This window comes from Plectropomus leopardus, chromosome 2, assembly GCF_008729295.1.
Source record: "Plectropomus leopardus isolate mb chromosome 2, YSFRI_Pleo_2.0, whole genome shotgun sequence".
Classification (NCBI taxonomy): domain Eukaryota; kingdom Metazoa; phylum Chordata; class Actinopteri; order Perciformes; family Serranidae; genus Plectropomus; species Plectropomus leopardus.
In genome coordinates, this window is record NC_056464.1 from 20,327,844 (window position 1) to 20,341,972 (window position 14,129).

General features: G+C 40.6%; 2 protein-coding genes across 2 annotated transcripts; one reads left to right on the forward strand and one right to left on the reverse strand.

Moving 5' to 3' along the window:
- Nucleotides 1-299: 299 nt before the first annotated feature.
- On the forward strand, nt 300-2,455 carry LOC121952306 (retinol dehydrogenase 10-like). The gene is made up of 5 exons (XM_042498892.1): nt 300-749; nt 1,662-1,760; nt 1,861-2,006; nt 2,097-2,228; nt 2,338-2,455. The coding sequence occupies exons 1-5, from the start codon at nt 300-302 to the stop codon at nt 2,453-2,455; spliced, it is 945 nt and encodes a 314-aa protein (XP_042354826.1).
- Nucleotides 2,456-2,823: 368 nt separating this feature from the next.
- On the reverse strand, nt 2,824-12,425 carry cse1l (CSE1 chromosome segregation 1-like (yeast)). Its single transcript, XM_042504378.1, has 25 exons — nt 12,318-12,425; nt 11,355-11,453; nt 11,066-11,208; nt 10,753-10,854; nt 10,519-10,664; nt 10,335-10,425; nt 10,085-10,192; nt 9,053-9,145; nt 8,779-8,946; nt 8,562-8,691; nt 8,350-8,415; nt 7,887-8,089; nt 7,703-7,787; nt 7,483-7,544; nt 7,252-7,388; nt 6,545-6,648; nt 6,313-6,410; nt 6,053-6,203; nt 5,732-5,940; nt 5,439-5,536; nt 5,233-5,318; nt 4,979-5,060; nt 4,101-4,247; nt 3,671-3,902; nt 2,824-3,492 (listed from the first exon to the last, which is right to left on the reverse strand). The coding sequence occupies exons 2-25, from the start codon at nt 11,437-11,439 to the stop codon at nt 3,403-3,405; spliced, it is 2,916 nt and encodes a 971-aa protein (XP_042360312.1). The 5' UTR covers nt 11,440-11,453; nt 12,318-12,425; the 3' UTR covers nt 2,824-3,402.
- Between the last annotated feature and the right edge of the window lie 1,704 nt (nt 12,426-14,129).

Consider the following 14,129-nt stretch of genomic DNA (forward strand, 5'->3'; position numbering starts at 1 on the left):
GTGAAATAAAGTGATAGGCTGCACGCTGGCTTTGGCTCTGGACCTGCGTGTTATCTTAATCCCTGCCTCAGTCCGCCACTGTTTATGAGTGAGTTATGAATGTGCACGGGTTAGTCAGTCGGCTTCTCAGTCATCAGACAAAAAGCGCTTCTATTGGTGGCCACCATCAGTCGGCGTCCTAATCCGGCACACACCCGTTATATAAAATGGCCATCTAATCCAGCATCACGCACAGAAACAAGTAATACTCTAAAACTTGGCGGTCTGCTTGTGTGGCTCATTAACAGTGCCTGAGCATCATGATCGTTATTGTGGACCTGGTGCTGATGCTCATCGACCTGATCTACTCTATCCTGCATGCCGTCATCCAGACTTTCCTCCGGCCGAGGCTGAAGTGCATAGACGGGGAGCTGTGTCTGATCACAGGGGCCGGGGGCGCGCTGGGCCGCCTGTTCGCGCTGGAGTTTGCCAGAGAGGGAGCGCGGCTGGTGCTGTGGGACTGCAACACGGCTGCCAACGAGCAGACCGCCAAGCTGGCGCGGGAACTTGGGGTGCAGGTGCACACGTACACGGTGGATCTGTCCAAGAGACAGAGCATCTATGAGACGGCGGACAAGGTGAGAGCGGAGGTCGGGGAAGTTTCCATATTGGTCAACAACGCAGGAGTGGTGGCCGGACGGAGGCTGCTGGACTGTCCCGACGAGCTTTTGGAGAGGACTCTGCTGGTGAACTGCCACGCACTCTTTTGGGTGAGACTTTGACGCACGCATATTTTACGCACAAAGAATTGAAACTCTTTTTTTTAAACTTTAAACTCTAAAGTCCACATCTGACACAGCGCAAACAGCATCTCCCAGCCTGACATGAATTACGTAACATCTATTCACTATAGTGGTCGCTGCTGGCTGTGTGTTTGTGCACTGATGTGTGAGGGGATGAGAGCAGCCTGCGCCGCAGCGGAGCTACAGTGTGCCCCCGTGACAGTTTAAAGTGTTCGGGTTAACATGAGGGTACATGTAGGTGGCGGGAGACCTTAATCACTCATCCCCAGAATAAAAGGAGCCCACAAGCCCACCAGTTCAGACAGCATGTGATTCTGCCCCTGATCCTCTTAAAGCCTCAGTCTCATGCTCATATAATAAACTGGTAAGCTCATTAGCAACAAATATCAATGATAGCAGAGACAGATATACTGTACAGAGGACAGCTGGTCATTTATGTGAAAGCACCTCTAACACACCTGATGTGGCAAAGGAGCATATGTGTCTCTGTAGGTGGCAGCTGCATAAGAGTAAAGTGTATGAGGCCAAATGAACAACAGTGAGATGCTGGCTCCTCATAAACCTCAAATTCATGAATATGCACCATATGGGCACATAACCATTTTAAGTAATAAAGGTCTTGAAACTAGATATTTACACAACCTGTTGTGCTTAAGTGGTGCATTTTCTCATATTCACTAACAAAATTAAGATTATTCGCCACTGAAAAATCTGGGGCTGCACACCAAAAACAAAAGCAATAAATGAATTTCAGAAATTTAATTAGTGTGCAGAAGTGGCTGCAGCTAGTTGAAAACAGTTCAGTACTGTTAGACTACAGTTGACACTTTGTTTCCACAACAGTCCTGTTTTAAGATCCCTTTTTTTGCAACCCAACAGATGACAAAGGCCTTCCTGCCTCAGATGAAATCCAAGAATCATGGTCACATTGTAACCGTTGCGAGTGCTCTTGGACTCTTCAGCACTGCATGTGTAGAGGTGAGACACGATTTATGACACCCTCAACCACATAACTGAACAGACAAACCCTAAAACAATCCTCTACAGAAAACATGTGAATGCTCTTATCTGCCTCCAGGATTACTGTGCCAGTAAATTCGGAGCTGTCGGTTTCCACGAGTCACTGACACACGAGTTGCGAGCAGAGGACATGGACGGCATCAAAACCACTTTAGTCTGTCCTTATATTGTAGACACTGGGATGTTTGCAGGCTGTGAAATCAGGTGAGCTGCCACCATTCATCAGTTAAACGTTAGTGGCTAACACTATAAAAAAACAGATTCTATATTCTCCACTTGTTTAATATCTACCAGGAAGGAGCTTCGGAGTCTGATTCCACCTCTGGAGCCCCTCTACACCGTACAGCAGTCAATGAAAGCCATTTTAGCTGAACAGCAAATGATCTGCATTCCTCGACTTATGTACATTCCCTTTCTAGCACGAGCGTGAGTATACAATAGTTAACACTGATGAGAAGAAAACATTAACATAAATACTGTAGGACCAAGAAAATACATTAATGTGGTACTGTTTTTTGTCTCTTTCCAAATCTAGATTGTTACCTTGGGAGGCCAATGTGGCAACATATCGCTTCATGGGAGGTGATAAATGCATGTTACCCTTCATCAAGAATGTTGAACTGAAGACCAACGGACACATCAAAACCTCCTAAAACCTCTGTCAGACTTCTTTGTTAAATTATGGACCAATGCAGGCACCAAAGGCTCACACCGTATGTTCTTTGTCATCTGAGAGGAGAGCACTATTATCTTAAAGTTCTTTTTTAACAAAAGGCCGAAGAGTAAACTTAATACACATCCACTGTTGCATACATGTTGGCTCATTTTTGGCTGTAAACAACCAGAAGTGGATCTGAAGGGCAGACAGGATTTGCTTAATGAAAGGGAAAATCCTCTTCCTTATCAAATCAATACATATTGATTTGCTTCTACATGGAGGCCAAGGAGCCAGCAAGATTCACAAACCAAGATAAATTAATCAAAACACTGCTCAGAAAAGAGGCTACGCTGATAACAGATCTAAACAAGTGCCTCTTTTTATTCACATTAACAAACAGTGCAGAAACAAAGACTAGACGATAACAAATCTACTGGAAACATGCAACAAAAAAAAAGTATATGCATCATGTTTGAGCCACTGACTACAGCCTTCATAACTGTAAAAAGGAATTCAAACATACAAAAGAAGCATTAAAGAAATCCCTCTCACATGATTGTGATGTTCAGATGTTACACAATACTGTTGAAACACCTCTGCCGCTGCAGTTATTGAAATAAACTGACAACTGTATTGGAGTATGATATCCAAATCCTTGTTAGCCTTTGCCACACAGCAAACAAAGGGCCCAAACACAAAACTGTAGTTCAGTGAAGTCAACTTTTGGTCGTGTCTTTTAAAAACCCTTAAAAAAACCTTGCCTCAGAGAAAACACCCTTAATTCAGGCAAAATTATTATTTCTCTGGCAAATCCGTCATAAACTGTCAAGTCAAAACAAATCTGTAAAGACTGAAGCAGGTCTGTCGTGTGACCTGAGGTCACTGTGGCTACTCCTGTGTGTCCTGTGGTCTCCGTACTGAGTGAACACCATCAAATCTGTTTCAAACCAGCTGCACAGTGGCAGCCTGTAAGTACCCCTGCAGGTATTGGAGGGCCTCTGCGTTCAGACTGGTGCTCAGCATTGAGGGAACCTGCACCAGAAAAATCAAGACAAGAGGCAAGAATCACTGATGTGCTTTCAGCATCTTCCCGTCATCTGTAGCAGAGCAAAGCTATTCCAAACAGAATGTTATGATTTTATTAATAAAGAAAATAACCAAAGAAGATGACTTTTGAGTTGCTAAATATTTCCTGCGTGTCTGAACATACCCTTCCTGGACAGGCAGTCGAGAGCTTGTGGAGTGACTGGGCCAGCAGGATCTTGGGATTGCCGACAGTGTCTCCTATCGGGTCGTGCTCCTTCTTTCCGGCAAAGGCCAGTTGCGAGAATGCGGTCTGATAGCCTGGTGTGTCTTCGATGTCGATGAAGTGCTCATCATCTGGGATGCTGTCGTCTTCTGGCAACTCAAAGAGACCAATAAGCGCCTGGAGCAGAGGGGTCCTGAAGAAATGCATCAAAACCCAAATCATTGGTTATAGTTTTATGATTAGGACAACACATTAAATCACAAAATCAAACACATATTCCTGATAAGAGGCATGTGGGTGGACTACAGTGTGTCAGGGCATTAACCACTTAACTGCATGAAAAAAATGAATGAAATGCAAAGATTGTGTTTCCTTTGAGGTGATTTCTTACCAGAGTTTAGTGTACTCCGTGTCCATCATTGCAGGACATTCAGTCAGGACTTTTGTGATGCCAACAGCGCAGATCTTCTTTTCAACTGATCCAGACACTTTCTGAACCTCTGGAATAATTATTTTCTCCAGCACCATACCAAACATCCTGAAACACAAAAAGCAAGTAGGATTAATATCAAAGGCACAGAAATCCAGAAACCTTGTGGGACATATTTACTATATGGCAGGCAGGAGAAAGAAACCAGCATCATCATGACATGGTGAACTTTCAGGCAGCAATTAGTCATTATTATTATTATGCATATAAATGCATTGTGCTCCAGTGAACAGTATCACTCCAAATATTATGAGTTCTCTTAATTTCCCGTTTGCATTTTCACTCCCTCACTAGTCTCTTTTTAGACTGGTTTTGAAGTGAATAACATACAAATTATTTAAGCATAAAACACTGAAAAATACCATCAAATTTCTAATTCATTCTGACCCACAAAACTGTGTTTGTCGTTTCCTGTGAGGTGGGAGATAAAGTGCATTGACAAATGGGAAACCGCATGGAAAGATGCAGGTAAGAAACACCTGTTTGACACCTGTGAAATCCATTGTATCCCCTGAGAGCCAAGCTATCCTTCAGTTTCCATCCTTTAAAGTATTGGCTGGAGTATTCCTTTAAAATGTCACAGTGAGCAAAAAGGTTTAAATAGGTCAAGTGGGCCCTCCACTTCAAACCGAACGGCCAGTTTAGGAGTCTTTTGTGCTGTTAAGGTTGATAAAACTTGTCATATTCCCACTGCCTGAATGACACCACTTAATAACTGCAGTCAAACATCATTGTACGTTCTGCTCACATCATGTGGCTTGTATTAAAGCCAGACTTACTTTGGCTGGATGCTGTCAAATATCTCCTGAAGTGCAATGGCCCCGCATTTGACACAATACAAATTGATAAACACCAAGAAACCTGTGAGAAAGAAAACCAGTGAAAATGTAAAACTCAGCATTAAAAGACTGCATTCATACTAGATCTAGTGATAATTTACACTATAACACCAGTTGAAAGATATGTGCTCAGTCCCTGACTATGTTTTGAGCTTACAGAACATGAACATTGGTAATGAGAAGATAGTACTAACTCTTGATGAACTTGGTGGTTTTGGAGCTCTGTAGCCTCTGGAAGAGCAAAATGAAGATCTGTTTCCTGTACTGAGTGATAGATTCTCTGGCAAAAAAACCCCAAAATAAATGTTAACAAAACATGTCAAGACCCAAACCAATTAAATTCAGTAAGTATGACATTTTATAGATAATCCACTGGGAACACAACTTTAAATCGACTTACGGGGGCATGTGCTCTGTGATGCTGTTGAGAAGGTAAAAACCTTGGTGGTCATTGGCTTTAGAGGCAATAAGCTTCTGGAAAACTCCAAGCAAGCCGGGCTGAGAGAGAAAGACGAGCAAGACAAGAGCCAAGTATCAACAAACTGGTCACTGAATAAGTAATGTATAATAGTAATAATGTAGTGTACAGTGTATAAGTGTTAAAAACCAAACAAGTAAAGACACTTGTGACTTGACACAGACAACTAAAATAATACCATTTTCCCTGCTGTACACAACACTGCCATTACTTACTATTTTATCCGCAGCAGAGCTGGCAATAGAGGCCCCTCCCTTCTCCAGGTAGGCCTGAAGCAGGCGCACCAGTGGGGGGATGTTTCCTGTCCGTTCCCATAGCACAGGCTGCAGCAGGTGAGGGAACAAAGCCATGTAGGAGGAGGGAATAGAGCTGGTGTGCATCTCTAGAAGGAGAGACATCACCTGGAACACGTATGGAAGAAACTCTGCAACAGAGGACGAAAGGAGGATGAGTGGAGTTGCTTCTAAAAGCCACCAGCTGTGTTTATGTTATGAGCATATCATCTACACATTTCTAAAAGCAGTTAAATGACCCACCCTGGACATCGTTCTGAAGGATCTCAGTGAAGACGGGGAAGAGTGCTTCCTCAAAACTGCTGACAGTGGTGGGGTTAGCCTTGCAGGTGATCCGGACCGACAGGCACAGGGACTCAAACAAGTAGTGGTTAAAATGAGGCTTGCTGGGATTCTGAAAACGGATGACAGATTTTGGAAAAACTGACATGTGTATCCCCTGAAGAAACCAGCAACTTGATGAATCTATTTGTAGCCATGAATAGTAACAAAGTGAGTGTTACCTTGCTGACTAAGAGGAGCTTATGAGTGAGCTGACCAATCAGAGTGGGAATGTAGGGAACAATGGCCTCCTGCAGCAGAGAGAAGCTGCGCATGATGGCTTTAAAATTGAAAGAAAAAAGAAGGAAGAGGAAAAGAAAGACATGATGAGGCTACTTAAAATAACTCTGGAGTTGGTCTGACTGGGAGACATTAATGGAGAGCATTTAGATGACAGAGGACAGTCAGGTTTACCTTTCATGATGTATTCATTTTCTGCAGAACCAGGAAGAGCCAGGGCCTTAAACAAGTTGTTGAGCAGCTGCTCAGTAAAAGGTGCCATCTCTGCAGGCGTGATACTGAAGAACATACAGAGAGGATCAGTGGCTAAAATAATGTGTTAGCAGCTATACAGATGGCATAAAAGTCTGAGCAGACTTTCCACACTTTGCAGTGGTCTTTAAAAATGTTTGTGAGAAGAACAGGTCTGCTACTATTGCAATAATTCAAGTGGAGGTAGTATACAATCGATATGTGGAGAAAGGGTAAATAAATAGGCAACCTTTCTGATATCAAGTTTGAGTGATTACTTCACACATTCAGCCAATACCGCATATTTAGTAAAGGTTCCCCTCTTGTGTTTTAGATGCACTGCTTGTGCATTACACTTAAATATTTATTTCAGTGTTGCAAAGTGCATATATTGTTCACTCTACATTCCAAACAGTCCATGTAAGACAACTAATGTCAAAACATGATATTACTCTTGTTCTAAACTGGACTGGGAAAATGTGTGTGTTACAAAATTTTAATCTTAGGGATAAAAAGAAGAAGAAATCCCAACTTGTTTTAACATTTTAGTAATAAAAAAATAAAAGCTCATTTTTTTCTGCATTTGGAAATAATGCATGTGAGCAATATTCTGTCTCAAAAAACATTATATTCAGTTGTTTGATACTCACAGTGTGGTGTTGTTGGGCCCTCTCATTGTGAACAGCCTCTCTAAAGCATGGGCAGCGTAAGTGTGCTCCACTGTGCTCTCTGCCTGCAGGTGATTGATCAAGAGAGGAACTGCCTGCAGCAGCTGATCCTTAGGAAGCTGAAGGAAAGAGACATAAAAAAAAAACCCTCTTTAATGCATTTATCTTGCCTTTTGAAATGTAACAAGTTGTAAAGTATGCAACACTTCATACCTGGCTTCTGAAGATCATGACATACTTGATGGCATCCGCCTTCAGCACTGGGAACTCATTAACTACAATGACAGTTGGTGTTTATGTTAATTAATGTGTATTGGAAATTAAATTTTACCACAGTTCACTGATGTTGCACAAAGCAAATTAAGCCAAGTGTTGTAACATAACACACACAAAATTCTACATCATATTTAGACATGTTTAAGACTATTCTTACCATTGGGGGATTTTAAGTCTGAGAGAATATGGTTCACAAAGAATTCATTCAGATTCACCAACTCATTGGCTTGTGTGATTCCATGCTGGTGAAAAAAGACAATAACTTAAGGACTGAGCAAATGATTTAAATTACATCAAACACACTTGCACACTAATGCTCTGATAATGAAAGTCAACAATACCTTTTGCGTTTGTGCTTTAGACGCCAGCGATGTGACCAAATAGATGGCGGCATCTTTGTGTTTCCAGTTCTCCCCAGGGTTCTTGGCGTACTCAACCAGCATTGAGTTCACATAGCCAGAGAAGATTGCTGTGACAGGGCACTCGAAAAATTTACAAAGGCCTCTCACCAAGTCACATGCCGCCCTACGACGAGTGTCAATGTCTGAGGAAGGATGGAGAAAGCGTTAACAATGAGGACGAGGTCATCCTGGCACACTTTTGTTAACTTGTTAACCAACCAACCAAATAACAATACACATAGAGGTTGAAAAGTCTTATGTGCCAACAGAGACAATTTGAGACACTTTGCTGAAGAACAGTCAAACTCAAAAATGTGAGAAGGAACTACAAATTCATTCATTCAGGCATTAATGTGAATAATTTTCATTACAGGAGATGATGAGCAATAATGTAAATCTTTACCAGATCCTTCAAGGTCCCTCCGGATGTATTCCTCAGAGTTATCTTCAAATGCCTCCTCATCTGCACCTATTCGAGCATTAACAACGTGATCAGTATCACTCACACAGTACATGAGTGCATGTTTGCGTCCAAGCAAGCAGAGCCCTGACTCATTCATCTACTGATGATATTTTCAGGTGCAATCCGATGATGAGAACGAAGCATTTACTTACTTCTGAACTCCATGTTGGGCACAATGACCTTCTCACAAATGCTGGTGAGAGTGTTCTGGTCCTCAAATAGATGCTTGTAGTGTGGCCTTTCACAGACTGATGCCAAGAACTGGATAGCATTGCTTACGAGCTGCGACAAAGACGAGGTGTATTGTTAGTAACGGAAAGTGGACTTCAAAAAGAAGACAGAAGCACAGTCAGGGATCAGCACTCTCACCAGGTCATATTTGACTTCCTGGCCAGTAGAAACTAAGAGGTTCCAGATAGCGGTAACGAAACGTGGCAGATACGGCTGGAATTCTTCATCATACTTCTGAGCGTAAAGAGCAGCGTTGTCACAGATCTGGGACTTCAGTAGCTCCAGGAGACCTGCTTCCTCCTCGTCCTATGAATATGTCAAAAGAGACACAACAACACAAATTATTTAAAAACCACTTAATAAAACAGCAGTGTTGAAACTGTATTGCATGAGTGAAAAGCAAAAAACTCACGTCTGTTTGTAAAAGTTTATTATCCAAAGTCAGTAGACCGTGGAAATTTGTCATCCAGGTTTCCATGTTGTCCTCAAAAAACTCAGGAAGGTCCTGTGTAATAATACAGAGCAAAGTTGACTGCAAATGTTTCACATCTCTGATTAAAGTGTATACTTTACATTATACTGACACTGAAGCTGACTTGACCTCTGCATGGGAAAAATTGATTATACACTAAAGCTGTAGTACATGATTGACTTGCAATAAAAATAAAAAAAAATATTTCTTAATTAAACAATTTGACTGCATAATTTACAATTAAGACTAATAAATGAAAGCAAACATCTTTTTGCAATTTTAGAGAAACTTTGGGGCATTTCTGATGATTTTTATTACTTATTCTAAGTTCTAAGTCTCTAATGGTTAAACATCTCTCAATGTAAAATATTTTCATCACATCTAATGTGTCAGATGGCAATTGTTGATGTTGACTTTTACTGCCCAGAAAAGCCAAAAAACACATAGTTACATGCATGTTAAAGACAATAAACCTGATCAATGATGGAAGAAACATAAAACACAATACACTGTACACTGACAGCAAACAACCAGTCAATACACTCATCAAAAGCGGTTGCTTATCACCAATTGACATAGTTCTCATTTAATTTAATTTTTTACATTTTTTACATTTAACATTTAATGTTTTCTTAATAATTTGTTGCATTCATAATTACCAGAGGTGCTGAACCCTGATATAAAACTATGTACAACACCAAGTTTTTAAAAAGAAAAAAAACACAAGACCTCCCTGGCCATCAGAACCACAAAAAAATCCTTCATATTTATCCTTTATGACCAACATTGATCTTGAAAGCAACGTCAAAGACATCCACAGCAATAACTGACACCAAATTCATAAGAGAAGACAACACACAAAGAGGTTTGGATTGTGATGTGCTATTACTTGTTTGTGCGTCTGTGTCTGTGTGGGTGGGGTTGCCTATCCCAAAAAGCATAGTCTTGAAGTACAAAGCAAACTGAACTGACCTGGAAGTTAAGACTGTAGAACAGCTTGGAGATGAGTGTGAGGGAAGAGAAGAGGACCTTCAAGGCATTGACATCATTAGCATGAGTCTGACACAACTCAATAGTGGCCTACAGCAAAGAAAAGAGAAAACTATAAATACTTCTTCATATTGGAATGTCATCATATTCATGTCAAACATTTTGATATTTGTTGAATGTTATGTAACAACTTAAAAGTGTTGTGGTTATTAAACTAACTGCGAGCAGTTACCTTGAACAGCTCTGTCAGAGGTAGGGCAAATGTGTCCAGCACTAATTTGATCTCTGACCAAAGCTCATTTGACTTGAACTCATGGCGATACCTTAAAAAACATAAGAGAGGGGACAAAAAAAGGATCAATTATTTTTTAATTCAATCATTCACACATTTAAACCCATTAAGAAGTGAACTCTACCTTTTGAAGAGCGAATGTGCTGTACGAAGTACTCCGTTGATGATGTGGAAGTCTCCACTTCTGAAGCGGGTCACCATCTCAGTTAGCAGGTCAGGCCATTTTTGAGGGAAATCTTCCCTTCCTATGATACTGATGGCATCACTCAACTGTGAAAATGCATAGCAGAAGAAGCAGGCTTGGTTGAGCATCTTCCTTCACACCTTCAAATTAGGCACAGTAAAATATGAGGTGTACCTGTTTTTGAATCTGTTCTGGGCTGCTTAGCATCAGGTTTACTATGTTTGCTTTGATCGCTGTTCGGTCTGGATCAGAGACTCTGTTCGGTTCATCTTCAACCTTTGGAAAAATATATCACAAAAGTAGGATATGAGCTTAGTGCACAGGTCGACAAGAATAATACAAAAATGGTTCTGTTCAGAGTTTGAACTAAATGCTACTTTATCCAATTTGATGTAAGACGTGCCACATGAATCTAGATACACTGCATCTACATACAAGATACTAAAGTAACAAACATGTAAAATAGATGTTACTCAGTGGGACTCACAATGCGCCAGTTTCTTTTGATGTAGTTCTTGAATGTAACAGCAGCACAGACACGAATCACGTTGTCTTGGGATTTCTCCAGCAGGGTGAGCAGTAATAAGGGGTAGTTCTGGTTTCCCTCCACAGATTCCAGAAATTTTTCAGCTGAGAAAAGAAAAAAAGATAAACACAGAACAAGTTTTGCAACACAGAGATTAAACAATCAGGCAAATGCTTTGCATAAATAGGCCAATGAGAACAATATTCTCTATAAACCATACTAAGATATGCTGTGTCATAAGATGTATTACCTGGACGTCTGACTGTTGGGTCTGGGTCCAGTGTTTTTCTTAGGAACTCGGTGAGGGTTTGTAGGTTAGCATCATTCAGCTCCATGCTTGTAACGTCAACTAAAGGCGAGAAATGCAGGGAGTGAATGAATGACAGAGATAATCCGGTGTCCGGCAGCATTTTGCTAAAGAGGCTAATTGACTTACTACACACTGATAGACGTTTATCTAACGTTAGATGCTGAGTAATCTTATACAAAAAGTTTAGCGGTGAGTTACTAAAATGTGTGTATTGTTTCCTTAAAGTCATATTACCTAAAAGTTAGCAGATGTGCTAAATATTTAAAAAATGGAATAATCCACGTTTAGGTTTTCAAGACTTCATTTAATAAGTTACGACAACTCTGGAAATCAAGTTTACAGATTATCTGATAGTTTCAGTCAGTTAGCTACATGCATTCAGTCTGCCGTTGACGTTAGCTTGCTAAAAGCTAACCTAGCTAGGCTACTTAGCCCCAGTCTGGCTTTAGCTCAGTTGGCTCTGCTGACTCCAGATCGGTTTATGCAGTCTAATGTCTGAGCTAGCAGTTTAAAGGCTGTGTAGTCTTCTACAAGTTAAAATTTAAGCACATGGCGGTCCATATTTGGCATGCACTCGAACTTATAACAAGGTATTTTTAATACAAGTTATCTCTTGATCCAATGCCCCCAACTAACAGCATAATATGTAGTATTGTCTAAAACGGTATGTATCCCATTTCCAGTGAATAGACTGATCCAGCAGCCGGTGGTCCCCTCCAAGTCAGCCAGCTAATGTTAGCGCTAGCTTGCTAATGTGTGTGTGTGTGTGTGTGCTAGCCATAAAGTTAGCTTATTCCCGAACATTACGCATTAACTCTCAAGTTATTAGACTATACCCATATTTACAAGTTTGAATCCCTTATTACTGCATATAATGCCTGTTAAAGCATTGGGACGTCTTACCGTTACAGTAAATTTCAGTCAGGATGGGATGGGGAGGCACCACAGACCGTACAGACGTGCTTTCCGTGCCAGCTTTCAAACGTCTGAAGCAAACGGAACTGCGCGGTCAGCACACTGCGCAGGCGCACATGACAGACCAACGCTGTAAGACACGCCCCTTCCTCGATAGTCTGTCAAGTGCAGCAACTTTACATTAAATATTCATTCAAAATTTAAATTAAAGTTTATTAATCATCTTCAATATAGCACGTCTATATAGATACTCTCAATGTATACCAGAATACAATACACTACAATAAAGCAAGACATGCACACTTCTCAAAGCTGATAAATGATAACCCCAAAACCCTCTTTGCAGCTATTGATTTTGTATTAACCCTTTTTTTTTATGAAGTCTAGCAGTATGTCAGCTAACTACAAACATGAAAACTTTGCAGCTCACTTCGGTTATAAAATAGAGCTTATCAGATCAAATGTATGTCAATCTCCACTTATAAATTTTAACACTCCAGAAGCTTTGTTTTTTTGTGAGGAAACACAAGAGAAGTTTGTCCTGGTTGATGCTGAGTTGCTATAAGGTTGTTTTAATATTAAAACCAGCAACCTGCTTTTTAGATCCCATTCCTTCATCATTTTGTAAAACAGTATGTAGCTTTTTTAGATGATGTTCTTAATATTGCAAACTGTTTACTTTAGATGAGTGTCCACATTGCTTTTAAGACCGCCATGGTTAAGCCCCTTCTGAAGTGAAACTTATTAGATCCCTTGCCTCTTAGTAACGACAGACCAGTTTCCAATCTGCAATTATAAAGCAACATTTTAGAGAAGCTTGCTTTTAATCAGTTAAATGATTTCATAAACTGCCACAACAGATTTGAAAAATACCTGTCTCACTTTCAGGCTAACCACAGCACTGAGACAGCACCGGTAAAGGTTGTAAACAATCAAGAGGTCAAATATGGATTTGATTAGTCCACCTGTGCCTTGTCAGTCAGAATGAAGCTGTCAATATGAATTTAATCTTCACTTTTACCAATGAAATACAAATGAGGGTTTTCATAGGGTTTTTGTTTTAACCTGGTTTATTGATGACAGAAATGTTTTTGCCCTTTGTTCACCAGGGTCATTGTGACTGCTGGCAGCCTGGGCTGAGGAGAGCTCAGCAGTCTGGTCCTCTGTGGGATCAGACACTGGTAACTGACAAACAGAGGACTTGGGAGCATAAATCATCCAAGAGACAAAGATGTAGTGATGTTGGTCTGTTAGAATAGGTTTAAGAGATATTTCCCCTTTTTGGGTTTACCCTACCCCCATGCAGTGGGTGAGTCCAATTAGTGTGGGGCTAGGAGGGTTTATCAGGGCCACCTGGGCATTGACTCAGGGGAAAGATTGTCAGCAGGCTGCTGTGAGGCTGCTATGAGTTGTCTTTTTTTTGCCTCAGTTACTTATTTACTTTAAGTTTTGTGTTTTTAATCTTAATTGTTCTTCTTGTTCCTCTCTGTTTCCATTGTGAGTTTTGACTTCTGCCTCCCGAGCTTCTTAAACACATCATCAAATTGAGTAAATCTGGACATTATTAACTTTCCATTGAAAATAATTCCTTTTGATCAGTAGTATCCCTAGTTTTTATCTGCCATTTCCCTGATGTTAGATAGCACTACAGATAATTCTTCTCTTGCCTGTTTATTGTGATGTTGTGACACTTGTTGATACACTACATGCAAGGCTATTTTTGTTTGAATTGATAGGCTATTGGACAACAATTAGTCATATCTCAAAAATGTGGTATAACCTGCACAAGATTGTAGGAGT

What these genes read in the sequence shown, in the direction of transcription:
- LOC121952306 (XM_042498892.1), top strand. Translation starts at nt 300, where the DNA reads ATGATCGTTATTGTGGACCTGGTGCTGATGCTCATCGACCTGATCTAC. An exon ending in TTTGCAGGCTGTGAAATCAG is followed by an intron (nt 2,007 to 2,096) that starts GTGAGCTGCCAC and finishes AATATCTACCAG; the next exon opens with GAAGGAGCTTCGGAGTCTGA. An exon ending in ATTCCCTTTCTAGCACGAGC is followed by an intron (nt 2,229 to 2,337) that starts GTGAGTATACAA and finishes TTCCAAATCTAG; the next exon opens with ATTGTTACCTTGGGAGGCCA.
- cse1l (XM_042504378.1), bottom strand. Translation starts at nt 11,439, where the DNA reads ATGGAGCTGAATGATGCTAACCTACAAACCCTCACCGAGTTCCTAAGA. An exon ending in CCCAACAGTCAGACGTCCAG is followed by an intron (nt 11,209 to 11,354) that starts GTAATACATCTT and finishes TTCTTTTCTCAG; the next exon opens with CTGAAAAATTTCTGGAATCT. An exon ending in AGACTTAAAATCCCCCAATG is followed by an intron (nt 7,545 to 7,702) that starts GTAAGAATAGTC and finishes CTGTCATTGTAG; the next exon opens with TTAATGAGTTCCCAGTGCTG.